The sequence below is a fragment of the Lemur catta genome, chromosome 11 (genome assembly GCF_020740605.2).
Source record: "Lemur catta isolate mLemCat1 chromosome 11, mLemCat1.pri, whole genome shotgun sequence".
In the NCBI taxonomy this organism is placed as follows: domain Eukaryota; kingdom Metazoa; phylum Chordata; class Mammalia; order Primates; family Lemuridae; genus Lemur; species Lemur catta.
In genome coordinates, this window is record NC_059138.1 from 76,444,965 (window position 1) to 76,471,844 (window position 26,880).

At 43.6% G+C, this 26,880-nt stretch overlaps 1 protein-coding gene across 4 annotated transcripts in view; it reads left to right on the top strand.

The window, feature by feature from the left end:
- The first annotated feature begins 297 nt into the window (after positions 1 to 297).
- MINDY4 (MINDY lysine 48 deubiquitinase 4) overlaps positions 298 to 26,880 on the top strand; it is a 111,587-nt gene continuing 85,004 nt past the window's right edge. For 2 of the 4 annotated variants that reach the window (XM_045565149.1, XM_045565151.1), the window contains exons 1-5: positions 310 to 449; positions 4,717 to 4,836; positions 8,607 to 8,842; positions 11,658 to 11,904; positions 16,643 to 17,064. In XM_045565149.1, the coding sequence (XP_045421105.1) occupies positions 387 to 449; positions 4,717 to 4,836; positions 8,607 to 8,842; positions 11,658 to 11,904; positions 16,643 to 17,064 (1,088 nt within the window). In that variant the 5' untranslated portion in view covers positions 310 to 386. Of the gene's footprint in view, positions 450 to 4,716; positions 4,837 to 8,606; positions 8,843 to 11,657; positions 11,905 to 16,642; positions 17,065 to 26,880 lie in introns of all 4 variants that reach the window. The other 2 variants (XM_045565148.1, XM_045565150.1) reach the window with 2 other exon arrangements.

The following is a 26,880-nucleotide window of genomic DNA, read 5'->3' on the forward strand; positions in this document are numbered from 1 at the left end:
CTGTGGTGGTGCTAAGAGTTTAGCCTCTCCAAACAGGAGCATTCTTCTTTTATGTCTAGGGAAATGGAGACTTGGATTGGAGCAGTGACTAGTCCCAGGCCGCCCAGACGGCCAGGGCCCGAGACAGGCCCCGAGCCGGGAGCCCACCGCCAGGCCCCTGGGCTGCGCCGGCCCCTCGGCACCGCCTCCCGCTGGGAGGAGTCTGAAGCTGACTCCGCCCCGCTCCTGCCGCCGCGCAGCTCCTGGGAAGGGGCGGAGCTCCTGGAAAGGGGCGGAGCTCCCGAGGCAGAGCGCCGTCGCCACGGCAACGCGGCCATACTGGGCCAACCGACCGCAGGGCCCGGGGCTGCGTCCCAGCGTGGCCTCCTCGCGGCAGAGCTGGCGGCATGGACAACCTGTACGTGGAGGAGGTGGCCGCCTCCCTGGTCAGGGAGTTCCTCAGCAGAAAGGTAACGGATCGCCCCTTCCGAAGCCCGGCAGTCGCTGTAATTTTGGGGGTCCGTCTGCGGAGGGTTCCCCGGGAATCTTGTCACCTTCGGGGAGGGAGCCCTTTCCCTGCCTGTTCCAGAGATGCCCCAGAAGAGCGCCGCTTTCCCAGGGCAGGGGACTACGTTTCCCAGGAGCCATTTCTGCCCTCGTCATCGGCGCTTCCTCAGAGCGGGGCCGCGGCGCGGGGCCCGCCCTCCCCAGGGTGGCTCTCCCGGGCGGCGGCGCGGGGCGGGAGGGCGCGGGCCGGCCGGCCGGGCTGTTCCCGCGCGGGCGCACGGCGGGCGGGCCTCAGCCCAGCAACCCGAGACAGACGTCCCGCTAGGAAGGCACTGTCCCCAGGTGGAACCCGCAAGGCCCAGAGAAGTTTTTGACAGTCAGTCCCTTCAGTCATTTTAATCAAGTGGGGGTTCCAGTTGCATTAATTTTTGTTAGTAAGTTCTGTCGTCTTGTCCCAGGAGACGTTTCAAAGTGTTCACAAGTTGGAGAGGTACTTAGCTGTCATCTGGGGACGCGGTGAGAGAGGAGCTGGCTGGAGGTCCTGGGCATGATAGTTCAGGGGGAGCAGCCATGTGTTCATTCTGCACATAGTGACTGAGGGCTGTGCCCTGTGTGTCCTTGCCTTGTCATACTGGGCTGGGGCGATGGGCACTTGTCTGGGATGAAATCATACACAATTTTTTGAATGGAGGAGAAGGGAAGAACTTTAAAGTCAGATAGAGGGGGTTCAAATACTTGCTGTGAGTTTGCAGTGTGAGCTTGTGTATGTTACCCACTACCTCAATTTCCTTATCTGTAAAACAGGAAAAGTAAGACATACCCTTTGCAGATTTATAGTGAGGGTTAATAATAATATTCGGGCAGCTCCCAAGCATTGCGTCTGGCAGATAGACACAATGTGCACCTAGGTGTTTGACTTGTTACTGTTTTGAAAGTGTCTTTGTGTGCTTTTTATAATTTATTTTTATTCAACAAAATTTTAATACATCTGGCTTTGTCCTGTCTGCTCTATTTTTATGACTAATTGACCTTCCATCACCAAGTCCTGGCTGCATGTTGGATATCAGTGACACTTGGGAGGCTGACCAACACTATCATTTCTTTTAAGTCTGGGCCACTGAGGATGAGGGTTTCCTCATGCCCCTCCTGTCTTGAGTACAAATGAAATCCGAAGTCCTCACTGACATCCAAGGCTGTCCTATAGCTGGACCCCAGCTTACTATCCCAATCTCATTTCTAGCTTCTTCTACCTTTGCCCTGATTTATCCAGGCTTACCCCAAGTCTGTTTTCTACAAGAGATCTTCTGAGGTAACTCCTTTTGTCTGTGGTTCACTCATTGGAGCCTATGTTACAGTTCATACATCTGTGTGTCTCACCTACTAGACAAGGCCACAGAGCTGACCCCTAAACTGGGCGGCACCTTGGAGATGGCCTAGTTGTCCTGGCCACCTTTCCCTCCCATGTTTTATCTGAGCACACTAAGTTCCTGAGAGTAGAAAGGGGAGTTGCCCACAGTTACTGAGAAAGTCATGAAGAGCTGGGACTGTAGCCCAGGGTTACTGCTTTTCTCCTCACCATCTGTTCCAGGGCAGAGGCCATGTGCTCCCCACAGAACTTTGCACAGGCAGGTACCCAGCAGTCATAAGCAAGAGAGTTCTCACCATGGTGCTAGGAACCTTCTAGGTGCCTGTCCATTGTCTCAGATCCTCATAACAGTCTCAAAAGATAGGTACAAGTATTCCCTTAAGTGTAAAAAGGGAGACAAAGATCAAATATATGTATTTATTACAATGTCTAAAACTCAATTTCTGATGTCCTCTTCCTCCTACAACTTTCCCTACCTCAGTAAGTGGCATGTCTATTCTAATTGCTTGGGCCAAAAACTTCAGGTTCATTCTTGGCTTTTTTCCTTCTAGTGTACCCCATATCCGGTCCATCAGCAAATCTGTTGGTTTTACCATCAGAACACATAGAGAATGTAGCCACTTCTTACCACTTTTGTTGCAAGCATCCTGGTCCAAGCCAACCCTATTTTCATGTGAATTGTGAATTATTCAATAGTTTCCTAAATGGTTTCCAGGTGATCCTATAAAAATATGCAATCCAAGATGTTCCTCTTTTCAAATCCTCCAGTAGCCTCTCTCCCTCATTTCATTTTCCTTATCAGACTCTGTGTGACTTCTCTGACCTCCTCTTATGCTGTTTTCCCCTGGCCATGTGGCTCTAGATACACTGTCATCTTGCAGCTGCCACAGGGCTTTTGCACTTGCTGTTCCTTGCCTAGAATAGTTTTCCCCCAAGTGTCTGCAGGGCCTATTCCTTGGTTTCCCTCATGTCTGTGCTCCAATGTTACCTAATCAATGAAGCCTTTTCTGATCACCTTTTATAAAGTAGCAGCCCTTCCCTGCACCCCTCCTGGCTCTCTCTGTCTTCTTACCCTACTATGTATATTTTTTCCTGATAGCATGTTATACTTGTTGTCTTTTCCCCTATAGAATGTAAGCTTCATGGTGACTGGAACTTTGATCTCTTCATTCCTCTGCCTCTAGCAGCTGGGCTAGCGGACTAGTGGTTCTGTCCCTTCATTTCACAGATGGGGAAACCAGAAGACAGGAACAAGCACATGGATGATGCTCAACAAATAGCTGACTATCCAAAATGGTGCCCTTCCTCTTTGTTGTTGCTCTCCCCATTGTGTCTCCATAGTAGTGCATATTAGCAGCTGCCATACTATGTGCTTACGGATTCATTTATGATCTGCTTTCCCAACAAAATATCAACTCTTATTCCTTCTGTGTCTCCTGCATCTAGAACAGAGCCTGGCACATAGGAGGTGCATGACAAATGCTTGTTGAGTGAATGAAGTTTGAGTGCGCTGCATGGGGCTGAGGCCTGGCTGACTCTGGAGGGCATCCTTGTTCTCTATCCAAGTGGTTTTCAAATGCTGGTGTGCATTACACTCTTGGGGGGACATTGTTAAATGCACCAAGGCTTGCTAATTTGAACTATTGAGAGACATAAAGAGTTATCCATCAGAGAGGGACCCTCATTATACAGTGTTCCACATCACTTTGATTGTGGGAGAGCTTGGTTAAGTCCAGATGAAATGCAGATGGCTGCTTTTGAGCTCCTCTTCTCCTTCCAGTCTATGCTCCCTAATGCATCTAGTCTACCTTTTCTCCAACACACATGCGCATTTCTTTCTGTTCCTCTTTCCTAAGGCCTCCTTTTTCCTTTCTTTGATTCAAGACTGTGTTTATACTTTTTGTTTCCTAAATTGACTTTCTTACCTAAATTCAAACCCATAGGCAGTGGGTTTGTCTTATTTCCCCAGCAGTTGGAGCCTCCATAAAATTCTGAACACAAGGTTAGGGGAGAAGTTGAGGCCTGTCAAGGACTGGGGGTCTGGGATCCATCAAGAGCAAGGGACTCCCCCCACCAAGCTGAGCTGTTTGTGAGGCATCATCTCATCCTCCAGCCATTTGATGATCGCAGTGGCCTGGAGAGGTGGGCAGGCAGCACCTGCTGTGGTTGTTTTTCAAAGGAAGAAGCCAGGCTCTTGGGAATAGGAGCCTCCCCTACCCCACCTCATGTTGCATTGCCAGAGCATGTCTCCACTGGGCCTTGAACCTCAGTCTTTTGGCAGTTCAAGGTGGGATGATGGAAGGTGGCTTTGCTAGCAACTCAGCAAACAGTAAAACTAAGAGCTCCTGCGGGCCTGGGTCCTAGAGTCATGTACTCACAGGCTGGGATGGTTGGAAGCCCTTGCCCACTATGATTCCACTGTGTTACCTTGGGAAAGTCAACCCTCTCTCCTGGTTTCCCCATCTGAGAAATGAGAGGAATGAATATTGGCCTTTAGTTTACATTTTTTCTTTTATTTATTTTTAAAGCTTCCTATTCTGTGGCCAAACCCAGGGCTTTGTGTTGGCCTTGGGTGAGTCAATTACCTGAATTCACTCCATCTCTATGAAATGGGCTGACAACTATAGCTTAGCTCACAGGGTCATTGTTAGAATCAGAATAATAGTTGTGAAGGTGATGTCAAGTGTAAAGATTATGTAAAAATGAATTCTTAAGTCAGATCTTAAGCCTCAAAATATCCTTGTGAGGAAGACAGGGTAAGAATTATCATAATGAACATCAGTAACTTTTGTTTGTACTCTGCCTCAGAGAACAGAAGGTTTTGATTTAAACTGGTAAACAATGAGTCAGATTTCTCCCCTCAGGGCTTAAAGAAGACATGTGTGACCATGGACCAGGAACGCCCACGCTCTGATCTCAGCATAAACAGCAGAAATGATCTTCGCAAGGTTTTGCATCTTGAATTTCTGTACAAGGAGAACAAGGTACATGCTTTTTATGGTGTGGTGTGGAGTCCTGGAACTGAGTTTGGCAATGCCAAAGCAGTCATGGACTCTACCAGTGGCGGCAAGAGGCTTGGGGAGTGCCTGTGGTCAGAGAAAAGCAGACCCAGCCAAGTGCTGACAAATCCCAAGTGTGAGCTGGTTTTCAGCCTCAGTCAGCCGGTGCCGCCCATTGGTGTATGGCATGTGTGCGTGTGTGTGTGTGTGTGTGTGTGTGTGTGTGTGTGTGTGTGTGTGTGTGTGGTCCTTAGGCTCGTTTTGAACCAGAGCATGTGGCTGTGCTCAGCCTCTGATGGTTCTTCCCTGTGCTCCCTCCTCTGTACACAGGCTATTTTTAGTAAGGCCGTGCTTAAGAATATAGTATTCAGTTATAGTAAAATTTTCCATTCCCTGCCTACGTAAGATTTTCCTTCTTCAGTTCTGAGTAATACCTTAGTCTTGAGTCTACTGTGGCATATAATTCAGGCAGAAGTGGGAATTGGGTTCAGCTAACCCAGGTGCATTCATTGAAGTTGAGAAAACAATGGAACGGCACTTCCTCAAGTGGGAAAGGGAACTTCCCCGATCCCCCAGACCCCATCGCTCCTTACCTGCTCTTACAGGCTTTTGTGACATGCTGTAGTTTTCGTTTTTTTGTCTTTATCACATTGGCAGTAGGATATTTATGTGATTGTTTAATTATAGTATCTGCCTCCCCCACTACTTCGGATGTACAGAAGGCCAGGAATGGAGTCTTTTTTGTTCACTATTATATCCCCATACCTAATGTGTTGTCTGATGATATAGTGAGTAGTTAGTGTGTATTTGTGGAATAAATGAATGTATGACAGAATGAATGAATATATGAATGAATGAAGGTACAATTCTGACTTAATTGCTCTTTCCTTTATGAAAACAGAATCCTCTGATTTGACTAAAGAATGGGTTCTCCAGCAGATGTTGCTTTGTGGTTGGGCACAGTGTCAGAGCCAGAAAGAAAATGATCGATCATGTAGTTCAGCACTTATCACAATGCTAAAGTTAATAAAATGATATCTCAGGTAGAAGTTCAAAAATATGCAAAGCAGAGAAGGGGAGTTGCCCTGTTGCCGTGTTTGAAGTGGGAAAGAGGCAGTCCTACCTCAGTGCCCAGTTAAGCAGCTTTGATACTACTGATCTATCCCCCCCCACCAGACTCCCACACACTGGGGAGCGGGAAGCTGTGAGCCAGAGAAAACTGGGTATCCAAGGTATCATAGTCAGTTACAGGGTAGGGAGGAGGCTAGAACCAGGTGTTTCGAGTCTCAATCCTATTGCAGGAACAGTGGTCAAGCATATTTTAGGTGTAACCCATTTTCAAAATGAGATCTTTGAAGATTGAATTGGTATGGGGGTGGGACCAAGGCTATTTTTGAGACACCGGGAGGAACCTCATGGAAAACCATGCAAATGTGTGTCATAGGCTAGGGAGGAACTCAGGCTAGGCTTCCTTCAATGAAGTAAAGGATGGAATTTCTGGCAAACCTATAAACTTAAACCACCTGGCACCTGCAGGAGCACTCAGGTTGCCAGAAATTCTCATGCTCCCCTTTGAGGAGAAGCAGGCAGTGGCAGCCCGGTTAAATCCAATCAGAGGCTCACTAAAGACATCAAATAGATGACCTTTGTCTTCTGGGTCCTGGGGTGACTGTCAGGCACCTCCCTCTCCTGTGTGCACTCAGCTGAAGTCCTGTAGGAGGAAGACTCTTGACCCAGGCAGCAGATATTCTGTAATCCTCCATTTGCTGTATTTTAAGGCAGAAGAGTGGACTGTACATTTTAGGAAGATTTTGCGCAGAAAATAAGACAGCTACCCAGAAAATTCAATTAACTATTCTGGTTATATTGGGATTTTTATGGAAATTGTACCGTATCCAATTTCCCTGAAGTTCAAGTTATTTTTATTCCTTCATTGTAATACAGTCTCTCTAAGGTAACTGTCATCTTAAGATACTTAAGACATTTTCATTTTAATATGAAAATATAATTTGATTTATATAGTAGTTATTAGCTGTTATACAATGAATTCGAGCCTATATTTTATAGAAAAATGTACTTATTAGTCTATGATTGCATAGTAATTTTATCATTCACTCAGTACAAGGCTAGCGTGATTCTAGGAACGCCCTGCAATTTAATGTTAATATTTCTAGTAACTTGTTTTTCCCTCTTAGATATACAATAGATAAAAATGCCTATGTAAAATTGAAGTTTTGAAAAATGATATGTAGATTCATGTAAAGGCTGTGTCTATTGTGAGCCAAGTGATGTGAAAAGCACAAAATACAAATCAGCAACCCCGGGCCCTGCATCTCTCTTATTGAGAGAAAAAGCAAGAAGGCTGAAATAAATCATATTAATTATGTAATATTTCCCCCCCAACTCTCTTCATTGTAAATTTCACTTGGTCATAGACAAAATAGTTTTTGTTTTAGTCTCATTCTAAAAAAATAATAAAACCGTCCCTGATTTTGACTGTCTGATAAATCTGTTGAATTTGGTTATAGTCCATTGGCTGTGGGTCTTAGTCCTAGAGTTCTGTTGTAGATGAGGAGACTTGGCATGTCCTGAGGGCCTCCTCCGCCAGACTCCTTGTCAGATGCTTTGCTACTCTGATTGCAAAAGCATTGAATGCCCCACGTCTGGCTAGCCACAGCCCAGCAGAACCTAGGTGTTTCTGGGTGAGTTGGTTGGGGACTAACACATGGCTTGCTTGGTTCCTAAGGATTGCCTGTGGTTCATTGCTTGGATAGCTGTGTCGGTCCAAATTACTTGGGGGAATTTTAAAAGAAATCAGGGCTCCGATCTTTGCTATTTTGGCTTAGTAAGTCTCATGGAGTGTGAGAATCCGTATTTTAAAAAACCTCCAAAGGGAATATTTGGTGCAGGCAAGGCTGGAAAATACTGATACCATTTATTTCCAAAATGTGCTACTGAAGAATTCCACTTACCGTTTTTTTAAGGTTGGGCTGTAAGCTGCGTCACTCCTGACTGCCTCTCTATGCTCTTCACATGAACCTGCTGCCTCAGTTGTTTCTATAATTGTTGATGTCCAGTGTTGAATGCAGAGTCCTTAAACTACGAAAATATTCAGGCCCCAAATACTTATGAATCTGTAGGGTTAGTGTTCCCTACAAACTTAATTTTTTTTTAAATGAAAGGATATGTATTTTATAAAGTTATTCCTAGGAGCAAAAAGCCAGGAGGAAATTTGCTTGGGTGTTCCTCTGTTCATATCACATTTTATTTTATTATTTTATTTTATTGAAACAGGGTCTTGCTCTGTTGCTTGGGCTAGAGTGCAGTGACATCATCATAGCTCACTGCAACCTCAAACTCCTGGGCTCAAGCGATCCTCCTGCCTCAGCCTCCTGAGTAGGTGGGACTACAGGCACATGCCACCACGCCAGGCTAATTTTTATTTTTTGTACAGTCAGGGTCTTGTTATGTTGCTCAGGCTGTGTATAGCATTTTATAATAATTGTTTTTTGAATTACCTAACTCATGCATTGGATGCTAATTCTTTTAGGGTACAGATTTTGTCTGATCTCTCTGTCCCTACTCAGGATAGTACCTGACATATAACAGGCAGCCAGTGAACATTTGCTGAAAGCAGGTGTGAATGAGTAAGAAGTTGATAAGCTTATGTCAAAGATGTGGGGTAGCTGTCTTTTCTACCTTTCTCCTAAAGCTGTGTATAAGTTAATGATTTTGTTTTTCTCTCCTAATGATAGGCAAAGGAAAATCCTCTAAAAACAAACCTTGAACTCATTACAAGATATTTTCTGGATCACTTTGGAAATACAGCTAACAATTTTACTCCAGAAACCCCAATCCCTGCACTCTCAGTTCCAAAAAGAAATAACAAATTACCATTGAGATGTTCAGAGACCACGCTGGTAAATATATATGACCTTTCAGATGAAGATGCAGGATGGAGAATGTCATTGTCAGAAACAAGCAAAGCCAGGTATCTTTTCCCATTTACTCTGTGTATTAGTTTCCTATTGCTGACATAACAAATTACTATAAATTTAGTGGCTTATCAGCGCTTATCAGCCAGTGTTCTCTATGTGTGTGTGTACGTATATGTATACGTACATGTATGTGTATATAAAGAGGTTTATTTTAACGAGTTGGCTCATGTGATTATGAGGGTTTGCAAGTCTAAAATCTGTAGGGCAGGCTGGGAGCTCAGATAGGATTTTAATGTTACAATTGTGAAGAATAGTTCTTTGGGGAACCTCTTAAGGCCTTTAACTGATAAGATGAGGGCCACCCACGTCATTGAGGATAATCTGCCTTAGTTAAAGTCAACCGATTCTAAATGTTAATCACATTAACAAAATACCTTCATAGCAACATCTAGACTGATATTTGACTAAGCAACTGGGCACCATAGCCTAGCCAGGTTGACACGGAAAATGTAACCATCACAGTGGTGTAAAGCAACACGAATTTATTCTCTTACAGTTCTGGAGGTCAGAAGTCTAAAATCAGTCTCAGTGTGCTAAAGGCAAGACGTCAGCAGGGCCACGTCCTTCTGGAGGTTCTGAGGGGAAAGTCTACTTCCTTTCCTTTTTTAACTTCTAGAGACCACCTATGTTCCCTGTCTTATAGCCCTTTCTTCCATCCTAAAGCACATCACTTCAGCTCTGCTTGTGTCCTTACATCTCCTAACTTTACCACTAACTTTGATTCTCACGTCTCCTATTATAATAAGGACCCTTGTGATTACATTGGGCCCATCAGAGAATCCAGGATGATCTCCTCGTCTCAAGATTCTTGTTTAATCTCATCTACAAAATCCCTTTTACCATATAAGGTAACATTTTCACAGATCCCAGGTATCAGGGTGTGGACAACTTTGGGGCAGTCATTATTCGGCTTCTCACACTCTGTGTTTTCAAAATCTCTGTTGTGGAGCACTGTTACTTTCCTATAGGGGCCATGAGAACGGACTACTTTAGTGATGGAGAATACTTGTGATTAAAAACGTTTATTTTAAATTCCATGATTTGTAAGGTTCAGGGGCTTGCTTTATTTGATTTTCTTTAAAAGAGGGGTATAGTAATCTAAAAGGCAACAAAACACTGTAGAGATGGGAAAAATCTGAAAAATAAGGTCTTTTGAAATCTCAGGAAGAAAATGAATTGGCATTCTTGATTGAACATCTGTTATCTGGAGAACATTAAATTACAACTTTAATACACTGCATGTAGTCACCAATAGTGTGTTTAACTTCCTGGGAATGAGTATTTTCTTTGAGTTCTGTTAAAAAGCATTTCCTTTTCTGAGGGTAGCTGAAGCTCAGGGGAAGGGTGTCGAGCTGCCAAAAGGTGGGACCATTGCAACAGCTCAAGGCTTAAGCTGTGAAAGGTCTTAAGGGTGGTATGAAGAAGCTCCTCTTCCAGAGGTGCTTACTGCCTGGCTGGGAAATGAAATTATTCTGATACAATTAAAAAAGCAGCAAGGAAGCACTGGAAGCTCCTGAGTCCCACCCAGTTACTCCAGCCAAAAGCTTGGGGGTTCTCCTTGACTCCTCCTCACCTGTCATTTTCTGTGTCTGTGAGCTCTTCATCCCTAGTGATGCTAGACCCTTTCCCTATTTCCCTGCCCCAGTGGCAAGGGCCTCAGTTCACACTCCATCCTTTTTTCCTGGATAACTCCCATGGGCTCTTCCCTGCTCTTCAGGCCTCTGGTGATCTTCTCCTCGAATCTACCCTCGACCTAAGATAGTGTAAGCTTTCCACAAAACAAGTCTGGCCGTGCCGCTCTCCTGCTGAAAGACCTTCAGATGCTCCCTGTAGCTTTCAGGATAAAATCCAAACTCCTTAGGATAACCTGCAGACTCCCATGTGTGACAGCTCTCAGGTGTAACAGCTCCTGCTGTTCACCTGAGCATGTCCTGCCTTGCAGGCCTGTATGCTGGTGCCTGGGCCCTCACCTGGGTACCTCCTGCTTACTGATTCTCTCAGGCTCAAGTGCTGTCTTCACTGAGAGCCCTTCCAGATTTCCCCAGGCTGGCTTCCTTGACATGCCCCAATCACAGCATGCAGACTTCTTTCCCACACGTGACCTAGTGCTCGGTGAGCAGCTTGTCATAGAGTAGGTGTCAGTTCCCATTTATGCCAGAGCCCAGTGGTAGAAAATACCTGAGCCTGTGTCAGAGGAGTGCTGGCTTCTGAGCCATCACAGGTAAGATTCCCCTTCACCTGGGTCTCTTGCTTTGTCTCTTGTGCTCTCTTTTGCTTTCTCACTCCTTGCTTGCTCTCACTATTTCTCACCTTCTTTTGCCCTTTCTTGCTCTCTTACTTCCTCTCTTTCTCTCTCTCATACACACACATGCACTCCCCTCCCTCTCCAGGAAAAAAAGCCATTGGCACACCTGACACCAGCTTTACCCGAACAGTCAGGGAATGCCAAGCTTGCCACGAGTTTTATCCACCTCTCTCAGTGGTGTGCAGTAAGACTGGACTCAACGTATCCCATGATGGTACTGAGGGGTTATAGTTTTCCTTAATTGCTCTGGTCTGGATGCTCTTTAGACTTAAGGACTTAGATCCTCTGATTTTGTTTGCTTGTTTACTGGTATTATTTTGTAGGCTGGACCTACTCTGATACCAAAGTATTCTTTTCCTTTCATGATGAAGCACTGGCTGATTAGAAATCATCATATATGTATTAATGAGCTTGCTATGAATGCCTGTTTTATGAGGAATTTATTGTTGTGACTGATTCCTTTTGGGGATTTTGTTTTAATGGAAATATTCCTTTTTTTACAGACGTGACAGTCTTGATGGGGATGTACTTGGTAATTTTGTATCATCCAAAAAACCCTCACACAAAAGTAAGCCCATGCAGACAGCACCAGCTGGAAGCCCCACGGTGGCTTCTGCACGGGAGAAGACGGAAAGGCATCACTTGTCGGAGCCTTCCTTGGTTGTAAAGAGGATCGGAGAGAAGACCAGGCCAAAGTCTGGCCTGATTGTGCGAGGCATGATGGCCGGGCCAACCGCCAGCTCCTCACAGGTGGGGCTGATTCTCCTTCTGCTGTTCTGAGACTGGAGGGAGAGGACTGGGCCAGGCTTCAAGCACCCCTGGATTTATTTGGGGTGCCCCACAGCACAGCCCAAGAAGGGGGTATGTGTGGGGGGATGGGACCCCTGCCTCTGTCTTCTCCCTGGCTCTACTATAGTCAGTGACCCGTGGGGCCTGAAGCAGGCCTCATCTCCCTGCCCTCCATTTACCCATCTTGTCTATGAATTGGATGTCATGGTTTTATATACTTTTGCTGAGTGAGAACACACCTACCTAGCTTTGTCTTTGCAATTCAAGAGTGAAGGACCTATCCAAGTTTAGAGAATAACTTTTTTAAAAATTAAAATTATGATAGTTAAAAGGAAAGAGAAATCCCAATCCCTGTAGTTTTATTTGTTCTGCCTTTATTTTTTCTCTTTCAACAAAAAGCATTCTAAAAATTTAACATTGTTGATTTATAGTTTCTCCTAAACAAGGATCATGGTAGGGTTCCATCAGGCAGGAGGACTAAACCAAAGGAGAGGAAAAATGAAAAGGAGTTTGCAAAACAACAAACAAGCAGAAGAACAAAGCAAAATCTAACACCAAACTTAAAATGTAGTTAGTATTAGTCAAATCAGGGAGCCTAAGCAAACCAAAAATAGATTGTCTGTGTCCACAGCCAGCCACCTGCGCTCTCGCTTATCTGCCATATGTTTACCTGTGGGGGTAGTTGCTGGCACTGTTCTCTCAATTCATTCAGAGTTAGGACAGAAAGAAGTGGATTCTCTCCCTGCCTCTGCCTCCATCTTGTGGGATCTTTGGTCAAGGTTTTTATTTCTCTTGGCTGTGGTCTCTTGTTAGACCAGCTGTGTAAGACCCCTTGGGGCTCCAGGATTTCACTGTTCTTAAGATCATAGAGTCTTGGTGTCCAGATCAAGGAAGAAAGAGTCTGCTTGCCTCTGTGTGGCTTAGGCCACACCTTGATGTCATGTCCCATCCCAGATGTCTTGTTGTTGAAGGCGGACATTCATAAACAGTACTCTGTCCAGAAGAAAGGGCTAGAAAGGTGAAGAGTTTGGAGGAAATTAAAAGATTTGGAGATGTTTAATCTTGATAGAGGTTGGCAGAATGTAAGAGATCTCACATATGCAGGTAAGAATAGCCTACTTCCATATACAGACTAGCAATCTTGAGCTTAGTCTGTAAGCCCCCTGAGAACAGGGACTCTGTTGTGTTTATGTGTGGCATGTAGGTTGTGCTTTCTGGCCCTTCGCTGGATTGAGTGGTGTAGACTTGGCTCCATAGAGCACAACTGGCACCAGTGGGGGGAGGTTGGTATAGGAGCCCTCAGTTAATCAGAGCTACCCCAGCGGTGGAACAGGTGGTTTTGGAAGGGACTAGGCTAGTTGTACTAAGGAGAAGCTAGTACCGTATCTGCTGGGGACACTCTCAAGGGGCCCCTGGCTGATTGAGAGACTATATCAGCGGTTCTCAGACTTTTAAGTCTGAGGATCTCTTTGTACTCTTGAAATTATTGAAGAGCCCAGAGAACTTTTGTTTATGTGGGTTATATCTATTGATATTTACTGTATTAGAAATTAAAACTGAGAAATTAAAAAATATTTACTTACTAAATAATTAAAAATTATAGTAGTAAGCTCATTACATTTAACACAACATTTAAGTTTTTTTTTATCTTTTTAGAGATGAGGTCTTGCTGTGTCTCCCCAGCTGGCCTCAAACTTCCGGGCTCAAGCAACCTTCCTGCCTCAGCCTTCTGAGTAGCTGGGACTACAGGCATGTGCCACCACACCCGGCCTTACTACAACATATTTTTAATTAAAAATTAACTATATTTTCCAAAACAAAATATTAGTGGGATGAGTAGCATCGTTTTATATATTTTTTGCAAATCTCTTTAATGTCTGGCTTAGTAGAACACGGTTCAAACCTCATATTTGCTTCTGCATTCTGTCTACTACGATGTGGTGTTTTGGTTGAAGTGTATGAAGAAAATCTGTCTCATATAGCTAAGCAGTTGGAAAAGGGAAAAGTATTTTAATAGCCTTTTCAGAAAATTGTGGTGTTCTTTTTGATCCTAAGCCGACACTAGACAAGTTATAGTTTCTTAATGTAGGATCTTAAACCGTATCAATGAACTTTCTGTATTTTGCCAGTGTCCATTGGTTTGTATTGCACTCTGAATTTTTTACCTTGCGTGATTCAGTAACATGATGCATGGTCATTTGGAAAATATTGGTTACTGAGTTATATATTAATAGATCTTTCCAATGTGGATACATTTTATTATATAAAAAAAATCACATGAAAAAACTACATTCATTGATGTTACCACCCAATTCATCAGGAAAGTTTCTCAGCATTGCAGAGCCCTCTGGCTCATGGTAGCAGATACAAGTTTTCCAAAACTCTAAATTTACCTGACAGCTTGTATTTTATCACTGCAACTATATATCATCTGTTTTGCTTGAAGTGACAGGCTCAGTTGATTTTCAAGAAAACGCCTGCCAGATGCTCAAGCGTGAATAACTGCAGTTTGTCTGTCAGTGGTTCCATGGAGAACCCAGCAAGTTCACTCACAGCTGAGATGGTCGCATGCTGCCAGCCGCGTCCTCTGCACTCAGCACAGGCTTATGTGTACCCCCCCATGTGGTCACACACAGTATTGAAAGATGTGTGGAGTCTAGATTGAATAAAATCAATAATTTTCATGCTTTAGTATGGATATTGTTCAGTGAAATTAGCATTTTATTCATTTATTTTTATTGCAAGAATACCCCAAATACTAGTAAAGTTTGGTGCCACTGCCTTGATTCATGCCCAGGGCCAGCAGTTTTTCCCACTATTACTTTGCAAGCAAAGTAAACACAGTGAAAAAAGGCAAATCATGTCATTTTTATTACTATGAAAATAATTTCAAGTTCCCAAACAGGGCCTGGAAATTCCTAGGGATCAGTGGATCATCCTTTGAGAAGTGATGGACCAGATGATGCCAGGGTCCTCCCTACCATGACATCCTAATCATCAAGTGTGTGCAATTGAGACCCCCTTTGTAATCGTGGTATGAGGGAGGTGACTTGAACCTATTTTGCTGCCAAGGGCATTGCTGCAAACTGCTCCTTTTGGGTAATTGTTTTGGGAGGTAGGGTTTTTCCCTGGAGTATCTGAATTCTGTGAAGGATATTGAAGGATGAGTTGCTGTAGAATTTTGCTGTATTTTCTGGAAGGCATTTTGTAGGCCTTTGAGTATCTTGGCCATACTTATTGGTTGCTCAAGAGAAAAGTGCCAAGGATTGCTGGGTAGTTCATCATTTTTATTGCTAGATTAGCTCTTAAGGATGACTTAAGAGGCTGGACTCCCTGCAGCAGCTCTAGCTCCTCTAGCCAGAAGTTTGCGTCTCCTTGGGAATGGTGACTAATGTCTTCCTCATTCTGTGCAGGGGATGCCCTGGGTGGCCTTTGGAGGAGGTTTATAGTGCCCAGTAATTTCCTCTAGGCCGGAACACTACAAAATTAGCTTTCCTTATTTTAGACCAGGCTTTACTATTTGGTCCTGAATTATTTCTGAAAATGTTGAGAGGTCCAGAATTTTAAACCAAGGAAAAGCCCAGTAGGTCTGTTTTTGTTCCTCTTTCCACCCTCCACCCACCACTGATTAGTAACCATATGAGTTTCCATTTCGTCAACTAATCATTGAGCATAAGAGGCTATTTCGGTTGATTTCTTCTGGAATTACTTTATTTAAAAAATTAAGCAAATCTTGAGCGCTCACTAGTTATAGGCCCCTGGGATGGGAGTTGTGTGGACACCAGATATGAGTAAAGAATGGCTTCTGCCATTCCTGGTCTACCATCAGGAGGGGCTTAAGACCACATGTAAGTGGGGGCAGGGCAGACAAGTGCAGGAGTAGTGAGTGTTTGTTGACTGCTGCGACATGCCTGGCTCTGCGCTAGTGCCTTACTAGTGTCTAGTAAGGTGCTAGTGTCTCATTTAACCCTTACACAGCCTTGTGGGAGATAAGTACCACTGCCCCATTCTTCATCTGAAACCTTGGGGCCAGATGTGTTTTGGAATTTAGAATTCTTTTTTTTTTTTTTTGAGAAAGGAAGTACAGTGCGTGAACCACACATTATATAATGACTATAGTAGGGTTTGTGGTAGCATCCCGTAAGCAAAAGATATTACTATTTCTGCAGCTAAACATATGAATACTCACACTTTAAAGAGACTATAAGTAACCTTATAATAGTTAAAAAGAATTTGCCACGGGATTTCAAACGATACTTTCATTTTCAGAGGTTTTGGGATTTAGAAATGATAGTATTGGATTGTGGACTGGTTATATTACAGGTGAGGAAGTGAGGGGTAGAGCAGTTAAATCATTTGCCACAGGTGACACAGCTGGTGGGGTGCTGCAGGAATTAGAAACTGGAGTTTCTAACGTCTTTATCTGCCATGTGAACCTGCTGTCTGTGAAGGGTGTGAGGGAACGGCCGAGGCCCACTCCGGGGTTCACGCAGGGGGGTTGGTATCAGCTAAAGCTTCACAGAGGAGGGAGCATTTGAGTAGCACCTCAAAGAATAGGTAGCATTTTAAGGTAAGGAATTAGAGATGAGAAAAGCCATTCCTGGGGGAGGGAACATCATAGACAAATGCTTGAAGTGGGATCAAGTATTTTCCAGCTCCCCTAGAAGGGTCCTCACTGCCTTTGTCCTCGCCCTTTTAGGATTCTTTCCGCAGACGCTCTCTGAAGAGGTCCCCAGCCTTGAGCATGCAGCCCCAGGAGGAAGAGAGCCAGAAGGTGCCCGAGCTTGCCACCTGCACCTCAGCCTGTCCAGCCCCCCAGGACATCCCAGCTTCGAGCAATGGCTCCACCTCCAAGAGCCTCCTGGGTCAGCTAAGTGAACTGATCATAGAAAAGCAGAAAACCCCTCCCAGCAGCCCTTCCCGCCTGCCCAGCAGACAGCCGCCCCAGGGGGAGACGGCCAGGTGGAAAGGTCTTTCAGAGGACAGCCCAGCAGTGGACAGCACCACAGACACAGACAGGGCACCCTTGAAGTTCTACTTGCCTGGCGGGAGCTCCAGGATGACCCAGGAGAGGCTGGAGAGAGCGTTCAAACGGCAGGGCAGCCAGCCCCCGCCTGTCAGGTGAGCATGCTGTGCAAAACTGATGGCTTTTCTAAAAGAAGCGCCACCTCTCACATGTTGACCAGTTGCTAATAGCTTCCCCAGGGACTTCTTAGGTGCCTTGGTCTCTCATAGCAAGCCTGTGAGGTAGGCAACGTAGGGTTGATTATGGCCATCCGTGAAGAAAACTACCCAGGAAGAGCTGCAGGGGAGGTTTCCTTGCCCCATCTCACTTCCCAAAGCCAAGGAAAGCTTTAGCAGATAGTCGGAAACAAACCTGCAGGGACATGGCCAGGCAGCTGTGAATAAGAGATGTTCCCTATGGGGGGCCAGGGATACACTGATGAATCAGCTCCCACAAGGCTCCTTTTGGGCATATTTTTATTTATTTATTTTTTACCTTATCCTTGCTTTTATTCCTTCACAGTAGGCATTGATGATTCCTTAGTTGATTCATTTTTGAATATTAAACCAACCTTATGTTCCCGGAATAAACCCACCTTTGTTGTGATGTTTTTATATATCATTGCATTTGATTTATTAAAATTTCATGTATGGTTTCTGTGTAAAAGTTCATGAAGGAGATTGGCCGGCATATTTCCTTTCTTGCAACACACAGCCTGTCAGATTCTGGTACCTAGGTTATAACAAAAGTGCTCCCTCTTTCTCTATTCTCTTGAAGAGTTAGTGTAAGATTGGTGTTACTTCTTCCTTAAGTATTTGGAAGAATTTACTGGAGAAAACTTCTGAGCATTGAGCTGAAAGATTTCAAATTATATATTACAATGAAAAAATTATTTTAATTCAAATTTTCTATTTTTGTATCAGTTTTGGCAAGTTTTATTTGGAGTTTGACCATTTTATTTATATTTTGTTTGTCAGTATAAAATTGTGTAATTACATTATCCTTTTATCACTTTAACGTTTATAAGCTCTGCAGTGATGTCTCTGTTTCATTCCTGGTGTTGGTAATTTGTGTTCTCTCTCTCTCTCACTCTCTCTGTCTCTTGACTAGACTTGCTGGGAGTATATCAATTGTATAATATTTTCAAAGAACCAATATTTGGCTTTATATGTTTCCTATTTCATTGATTCTGCTCTTATTGTTTTCATTCTACTTGAGTTTAATTTGTTATTATTTTCTGGTTTATTGATATGGATCTTAACCTATTCTCAACTTTCTTCTTTGTTTTTTTTTTTTTTTTTTGAGACAGAGTCTCACTCTGTTGCCCCGGCTACAGTGAGTGCCGTGGCGTCAGCCTAGCTCACAGCAACCTCAAACTCCTGGACTCAAGCGATCCTTCTGCCTCAGCCTCCCGAGGAGTAGCTGGGACTACAAGCATGCACCACCATGCCCGGCTAATTTTTTCTATGTATATATTTTTAGCTGTCCATATAATTTCTTTATATTTTTTTTTTAGTAGAGACAGGGTTTCGCTCTTGCTCAGGCTGGTCTCGAACTCCTGAGCTCAAACAATCTGCCCAACTCAGCCTCCCAGAGTGCTAGGATTACAGGCATGAGCCACCACGCCCGGCCAACTTTCTTCTTTTTTAACACCTTTTAAAGCTACAGATTTCCTTCTAAGTAGTGCTTTGTCTGTATTCCGCAGGTTAATATGTTATATAATCGTATAATTTAGTTAAAATATTTTCTAATTCCATTGTGGTTTTTTTTTTTTTGACCCATGAGTTATTTAGCCATATATTGACTAATTCAAAACATTTGGGGTACATTTCTGATTGATTACCTTTTTGTTTTTGATTTCTAGCTTATTTCTACTCTGGTGATATATATGCTCTTTGTGATTTCAAACTCTTGATGTTTGTTGAAATTTTCTTATGGCCCAGTACATACTTAAAGCTTATCTCTTATAATCAGCATGTATTTGGAGTTTTTAATCTGATATTTTTTTTTATTTTAGTTACAGTAATTATGGTATTCACATTTTTCTTTTACTTGAAGAATTCCCTTTAGTATTTCTTCAGTAGGTGTGTTAAAATTTTTTTTCTAGTTTTTGTTTGGAAAGGTCTTTATTTTGCCGTTATTTTTAAAGGTATTTTTAATGGGTATAGAATTCTAAATTGGTGGCTTATCTTTTAGCACTTTAGACATGTCATTCCATTGCCTTAGGCTTTCAGCATCTTTGTTGGTAAGTCAGCTGACAGTTTTATTGTTACTCTTTTGAAGATAATGTATCTTTTTTTTTTTTTTTTAAATCTCTGGCTACATCCCTCTCACTCCCTAACCCTGCTAGCTTTTTAAAAGATTTTTTTTCTTCTTTGATAATGGTTTCACTACGATGTGCCTAAGTGTGGTTTTCTTTGATGATTCTGCTTGGGATATGTAGAGCTTTCTCTGGTGGTAGACTGATACCTTTTATCAGTTTTGAAAATTATTGTCTATTATCTTTTTAAGTATTGCTTTTGTCCCCATCTATTTTTTTGTCTCCTGGGACTCCAGTTACACATATTAATATAATAGATTTTTCATTATATTTGTGTTCTATAGTTTTTTGTATTTTTTTTTTCCTATTTTTTCCATCTTTCTCTTTCTCTGCTTCTATCTGGATATTTTCTCTTGGTCTGTCTTCCAGTTCGTGTTTTTTCTCTTCTATCATGACTAGTATGCTATTAAACCTATCTAATAAATTCTTAATTTCACTTATTTTGTTTTACCATTTTAGAATTTCTATTCCTTTTTAAAAATAGATTTTTTTGAATTCTTTATCTTTTTCTTAATTTTCTTAAGCATATTATCCACTGTCATTTTAAAGTCCCCATCTAGTAACTCTGATATCTGTATTACCTGTGAGTCGGTTGCTATTGTCTATTTTTCTTTTGAATTTTGATAATTTTGTCCTATTTCTTTGTATTTCTGGTAATTTCGATTGAATCCCAGGCATTGTATAATATGTAAATAATTGAATAGGTTCTGGTTAATGTTACCTTCCTCCAAATAGGATTTAATTTCCTTTTGATAGATATTAATCTCTTATTAGTTTTAGATTATGTAATTATCTTCTCTCATTCTGTTATTTATGTATCTAATAACTTTGTCCATTATGATCTTTGTTAAACTGATGTGCTTAATTTGGGTATAATCAAGCTTTTGTTTGGCACATGATTTATAGTTTTATAGTTCTTTTTATTAAGTTCTTTCTTCCTTTTGTTTCAATGACATTCTCCTATGTTTTTTTCCATTAACTTTGTAGGCTTAGCTTTCATATTTAGGTATTTAATCTTCTGTATTTTGGGGGATGAAAATATCTACTTTTGTTTTTCTGTGTATGGTAAGACAGTTTTCTTAGCACCATCTACTTTACAATCTGTTTTTTCCCCATTGATTTGTGAAGCTACCTTTTACTTTCTATTAAGTTCTCATATAGACATGGGCCTGTCTCTCAGCTCTCTACTGTGTTTCATTGGTATTTTTATCTATTTATTTATTTAATTAGTTTTTCCCCCCCTAAAACCACATGATCACACTTTTGATTATTATGGCCATCTCATTCTAGCTTAGTGTCTTGATAGGGCCAGTCTTCCTCCTTCCCTGTTCTTTTAGGGTTGGCATAGCTACATAAAGGTCTTTATTCTTTCTACAGGCCTTTTTCCTTGTTCACCCAACATGTCTAGCTTGTTTCTACATGAAGGATAATTGGCTTGTCCCCTTGCTGTAAAGGCACTGCTCCCAAATAATCTTAGGACCGTCTCTTTCTTGTCAGTCAGGCGTTCTGTACTCAGAGTAGTTTTCTTTGACTAACTTTACCTCTGCTCCCTCATGTCTATCCTGTTTTGTTATTTTCACTGCACCTATCATTACCTGAAATTCTTTTATTTATTCACTTATCTATTATTTGTCTTCCACAATAGATTATGAATCTCATGAGAGCAGGGAACTGTAGCTAGAATAGTACCAGCATACAGAAGACACTCAATGAATATTTGCTTAGTACTACTATTACTATTAAAAACAACCACAATAGCAATAGGAAGATCAATAAGCTTTTGATATTGGCCTTTTTTTGTGCAAAACATTATTCTAAGTATTTTGGGTAAAAGTTTGAAGCAGGAAATACTATTGTAACTCCCATTTTACAGATGAAGAAACTCACTCAGAGAAGTTACTTTCTTTACTCAAGTTTATGCATCTAGTAAGAGCCAGGGCAGGGATTTGAACCCAGGAAACTATCTCCAGAGTCTAGTGATGGAGCTTACCCTTCTATTGGGAAGAGGCAGCCCACAACAAAACAAGTAAATATATAACATATCTGAGGGTTATAAGTGCTATAAGGAAAAACAAATCATGAAAGGGTGATAGGGAGCCCTGTGGACAAGGCTGCTATTTTATAAAGGGATAGCCAGAGAAAACCTTTTAGGGAAGATGGAACTTCAGAGGAAATAGGGAACAAGCCCTTTGATCCTTGGGGGCAAATGCAAAGAGAGCAGCCGTGCACAGGCCCTGCAGAGGAAGCATGTTGCTGGCTGAGGCTGGAGTGGATGAGGGAGAAGAGGGAGTGAGAGAGGAAGAAAGAGCTCAGTCATGTAGGGTCTGGGAGGCTGCTGAATGCACTGGCTTTTACTCTAGAGATATGGGAGCCTTTGGAGGTTGAGCAGAGGTATACTGTGATCTCAGTTATGTTTTAACGGGATCCCTCTAGCTGCTGTTTTGAGAATAGATTCAAGGAAGCAAGTGCAGAAGCAGGGAGACCAGTTAGGAGGTGACTGCAGTAGTCTAGAAGAAAGCTGATGGTGGCTTGAATCATGGGCAATGAAGGTGGTGAGACATGATTTAGAATATATGCGTATGTAAATATATACAAACACACATATACAGTCATGAGTCACTTAACAATGGGGTATGTTCTGAGAAATGCATCATTAGGTGATTGCATCATTGTGGGAACATTGTAGAGTGTACTTACACAAACCTAAATGGTACAGCCTACTACACACCTAGCCTATGTGGTATAGCCCATTGCTCCTAGTATACAAACCTGTGCAGCATCTTACTGTACAGAATACTGTGGGTATTTGTAACAATAGTATTTGTGTATATAAACACATCTAAATGTAGAAAAGATACAGTAAAAATATGGTATTATGGTATTATAATCTTATGGGACCACCATTGTAGATGTGGTTCATCATTGACCAAAGCTGTATGACTGTATCTCACTGGGATTTGCCCATGGATTAGTTGTGCTGTATTAGAGAAAGAAAGGAGGCAAGGATAACTCCAAAGTTTTTTGGTTGAACAACTGTGAGAAGGGGGTTGCCTGTCCCTTAAATGAGGGAGACTGTGAGAGAAGCAGGTTTACTGTCGTCATTGGGCCACAGTTCATACCTCTGGTCTGCCGTAATGTTTTCCTTTAGTCTGTTGGTGTTACTTTGTTGACTGGCCTCCCTGTGACTGGTCAGGGATCATGTGCTTGGAGTCCACACATGTGAGCACTGAGCTGTCCTGTTGCTGTTGTTGTGATAGGACAATTCTCTTCAGGCCTGGGGGTCTTATTGAAGCTGTTAAGGGACTGTCTTTCACAGGGCTATTACTAGAGCTCAAGTTAGTAGGATTGCTCTAGCTACTGTTTGATGATAATAAAAGCAAGTTCCTGTCTTGCCTTTAAGTAGAGCACTTATATGTCCTATGCTTGCAGGTTGAATTCTGTCTTGATCAGATCTCTAGCCCTCTCTCGGCCTCTATGCTCTTGTCTGTAAGTGAAAGGGCTGGGTGTGCTACTCTTTAAGGGCTCTCCAGCCCTCCCTTCTACACATGGACTGGGGCATGCCTAGACCAGACTTCTAACTTATTTTGTGATCCAAGAATCACAGTCAATGCAGCTGACCTCTGAGGCTCATTTTGTGTAAATGATGAACATATGAACCAGGGCCCTGTGACTTTGGTGTCCCTCCTAGACTGTGGGCTCCTCTGAGCTCCTATAGACCATAGTAAAAGGATTTAGCAATCTGGAATCACCCCCAGCCCAGAGTATAAGGGTCTGCCATTAGAGGCCTGATGTCTGCTGTTCTTGGCTGCAGGGTTTTTTTTTTGTTTGTTTGTTTTGTTTTTGAGACAGAGTATTGCTCTGTTGCCCGGGCTAGAGTGCTGTGGCATCAGCCTAGCTCACAGCAACCTCAAACTTGTGGGTTCAAGCAATCCTTCTGCCGCAGCCTCCCGAGTAGCTGGGACTACAGGCATGTGCCACCATGCCCGGTTAATCTTTTTCTATATATATATTTTAGCTGTCCAGATCATTTCTTTCTATTTTTAGTAGAGATGGGGGGTGGGGAGGGGGGGGGTCTTGCTCTTGCTCAGGCTGGTCTTGAACTCCTGACCTTGAGCAATACTCCTGCCTCGGCCTCCCAGAGTGCTAGGATTATAGGCGTGAACCACCACGCCTGGCTGGCTGCAGGGTTTTGAACTGGAAGGTAGGCTGACTGGGGCAAAGTTAAAACCTGCCCCAGGTTAAACCCCTTTGCCTATTACTTGTTGCATGGTTTCTGTCTTAAGGTAGGTTCTCAGGAACAGTGGTTCTCAATCTGTGATCACTGGACCAGCAACATCCGCATCACCTGGGAACTTGTTAGAAACATAACTTGTCTGACCTGCTGAGTCAGAACTTTGGCAATGAAGCCCAGAAATCTGTATTTTAACAAGCCCTCCAGGTGATGTGATGCATGCCAGGGGTTGGGAGCCAGTGCCCTAGAAGCCAAGCCTAAGATAGAGATTCAGGTGTATGTAATTTATTGGGCCATGCTCTCAGGAGAAGGAGAGTGAGAAAGGTACAGGTGGACAGGGGAAGGAGCCAAAGGACATGGGGTCTCAGCCTGAATCCATGGGGAGATCTGGAGCATGAATTAACTCAGAGTTAGTCTCAAGCAAGGGGGTGGGCTTTTTGTACCTCTCTGTCAGTCACAGGCTATGAACTGCCCGTTCTGGAGTGGGGCTGTCAGTGTGCAACCTCCTAGGTGAGTTTGGTGTACAGCATTTCTCCAGAAAAGGGTGTATCTGTGAGCCCTTAGGAGCCAACATGGGTGCAACTGTCCAGGGTATCTGGAAGGGAGAATAGTGGCTTCCCTGCCAGTTCTCATGGCTCCTTCACACTCACCCAGCTCCCAGGTGCTACAGTAAAAATAAACAAGCTGCAAAGCCTGTCCATGGACATCACCTTTGGTGCCTAGGATCACTGGTAAGGCAGGCCAGGCAGGGATCTTTTACAGGTGGGGGCAGGAACAAAGCTGTCTTTAGGCTCACAGCCAGCCTCCGCATCGGGACACCTGCAGCCCTGTTGGCAGGGGCACCACGTTGACCCATCACTGGCTTCGCAGCTGCTGGGTCATGTCCCATCGTATCAATCAGATAGGAGGTGTCTCTTGATACCCTCTTGGTGTCCCAGCCCTGCTAGGTAGGGCCTGGGGATGCCCATGAATGAGACAGCTCCCTGCTTCTGGAAGCCCAGGGCCTCCTGGGAGGCCCTGTGTAGTTGGGTGCTAGGTTGTGGCCCTGATAGAGGAATGGAAATTCAGGGAGAAGTTAAGGGATGCTGTTGAGAGGGCAGGAGGGCCCTGGGCTTGAAGAGGCAATGTTTAATGCAAAAGACTTCATGGTGAACCAGTGACATTGGGTGGAGGCAGGATGGCTGTGATTTTAGATCCAGGGGATGATTAACCGGCCTTGTTCTGCTGTTGGTCTCTGCAGCCTCCAGACAGCCATGGCTCCAAAGCCTTGGTGACTCTGCCTTTATGTTGACACCAGTAGTCTCCTCTGACATTGGAGCTGCCTGGCAGAGTGTTTTGGGTTTTACAGAAGAAAGAACAGTAGGTGGCAGCAGATCACAACTCTGTTGTCAGTGCTCACAACTCCAGCTATACTGTTTGGTTGCCCTCTTTGGGCGTTCAGCAGACACTCACCAGGCCCTTACTGACAGTGTTTCATAAACACTCTAGGGGAGAGAGATGAGTGCATCTTAAACCCTCCCGAGGGCTCCAATTCCTTTGGGGCCCCCACCTCAGGAGCAGAGGCCGCCAACACACAGATGCCTGTCTGTATCCTGAGAGGGAATGAATAATGCCAGCTGGGGCTTGGTGGAGGCTTAGCGGAGGATGGGGCATTTGTGGCTTATTGACTGTTCCCCATATCTGAGCATCCTGGGCCTGACAACATCTGCATTTCAGGTGACGAATAATGGGTAGAATTTTCATTTTAACTTGACTTTGCACATTATTTGGACTTTACATCAGACACTCGAAGTTCACAATTGGCTGGCTCTTGAGACATACACATACCCAGTTGCTTTCCAGCATTCCGGTCGTCCTACATGAATAGGTGGCCTCCCTAGGGCTCTTGCACTGGTTTGGCCTCACATTCATAACCTATTCTGGGGACCCCTCTCCTGTGGTGGGTGTGGCTGCCCTCCACACCTGCCAGTGATGCCCTGTGCTCAGCCAGTTCTCTTCCCCAACTCTCAGCCTGGTGGTCAAATTTTACCCTATATGTGTGCCCACAGTCCACAGAAGAACACCATTTCTCTCTGCTTCTGAATGCTGGCCTCCCTATAGTAGGCACAGGACATCACATGAGAAGCAGCTCCAGTGCATCTTACATTACAGGCCATCCCAAGCCCTCCAAAAATGGGGTTGGATGGCCTACACCTGTGTGGTTATTAAAGCTCCCAGGTACCTTCAGTTCCAGGGTTTCAAAGTCTTTGATCTGATTCATCTCCTAGGGAAAATAGACTTCCCCGTGACTTGGATTTCCTTTGAGATCAAGAAAGTGTAGCTAAAGAGGGGAGAGTGTGTCTACACATCTCCTTGGAAGGGAAGATGAATGATTTCATCTTGTCAATCTGTGGACATCAGTGTGGCAGCTCTGAGATCGCCTTTGGACCACACCTGGGCCCTTGCCAGCTCCACCCTAGGTCCTGAGTCCTGGCATTCAGGCTGGGAGGCTGTTCCATGCAGGGAAGGGGCATCTGTTGGATGGAAGGAAGCTGTTGAGGCTCTGAGATAATTTTTGGAGATGAGTGTGAGAGAGCAGGAGTGGTATTATGGAGATTCTCTTCTTTTCTGGATACCTTTTGTCTCACTCCAAGATGCTTGTCTATTGCTCTGCTAGCTATATTTTAGCAGGTCCTGGCTTCCAAAACCCAAAGAAAGTCCTAGACAGAGGTCAACAGGACCAGGACAAAGGTGAGGAAGGTGAGGCATCTAGGATGCAAAATTTAAGGAGCTACTCACTTTTTAGGCTGTTCTACTGCATGAACCTGAAAAAGAGTGCCTCCTGAAATTTTGCACCCTGTGTTCCTTGCTCACTTCACCCTAGTCCTGGCCTGGTCAGCAGAGTCTGGCTGCTTCTCTTCTGTTCCCTCAGTATCATGAACAATCCTCAATATAGAATAATGATTTCATAACTCATCTTTACGTCTGTGAACTCCTTGGGGACTGGAATGGGGCCTTGCTTCTTTGTCTTTACCCAGCTGTATCCCTGGACCTGGCAATAATAAATGTTGAGCAAATGAGAGAATGCACTTAGCAGGGAGAATGGAAGGGAAAATTATGCTAATCTGTCTGGGATAGTATCACGAAACTTAAACTGATAATCTTTAATAGAACTGGAACAGTTCAAACTTTATCTTCAATTTGGTTGTTGGCATTCATTAACTCACTCAGTATTTTTTTTGTTGATACATTAATTTAACCAACTAATCAACCAACCAATCATCTATCTAGCCAGCCAATCAACCAACCAACCAACCAACCAACCAATCAACCAACCAACCAACCAGCCATCTGACTGACTGACCAACCAACCAACTAACCAGACAATCAATTGACTGACTA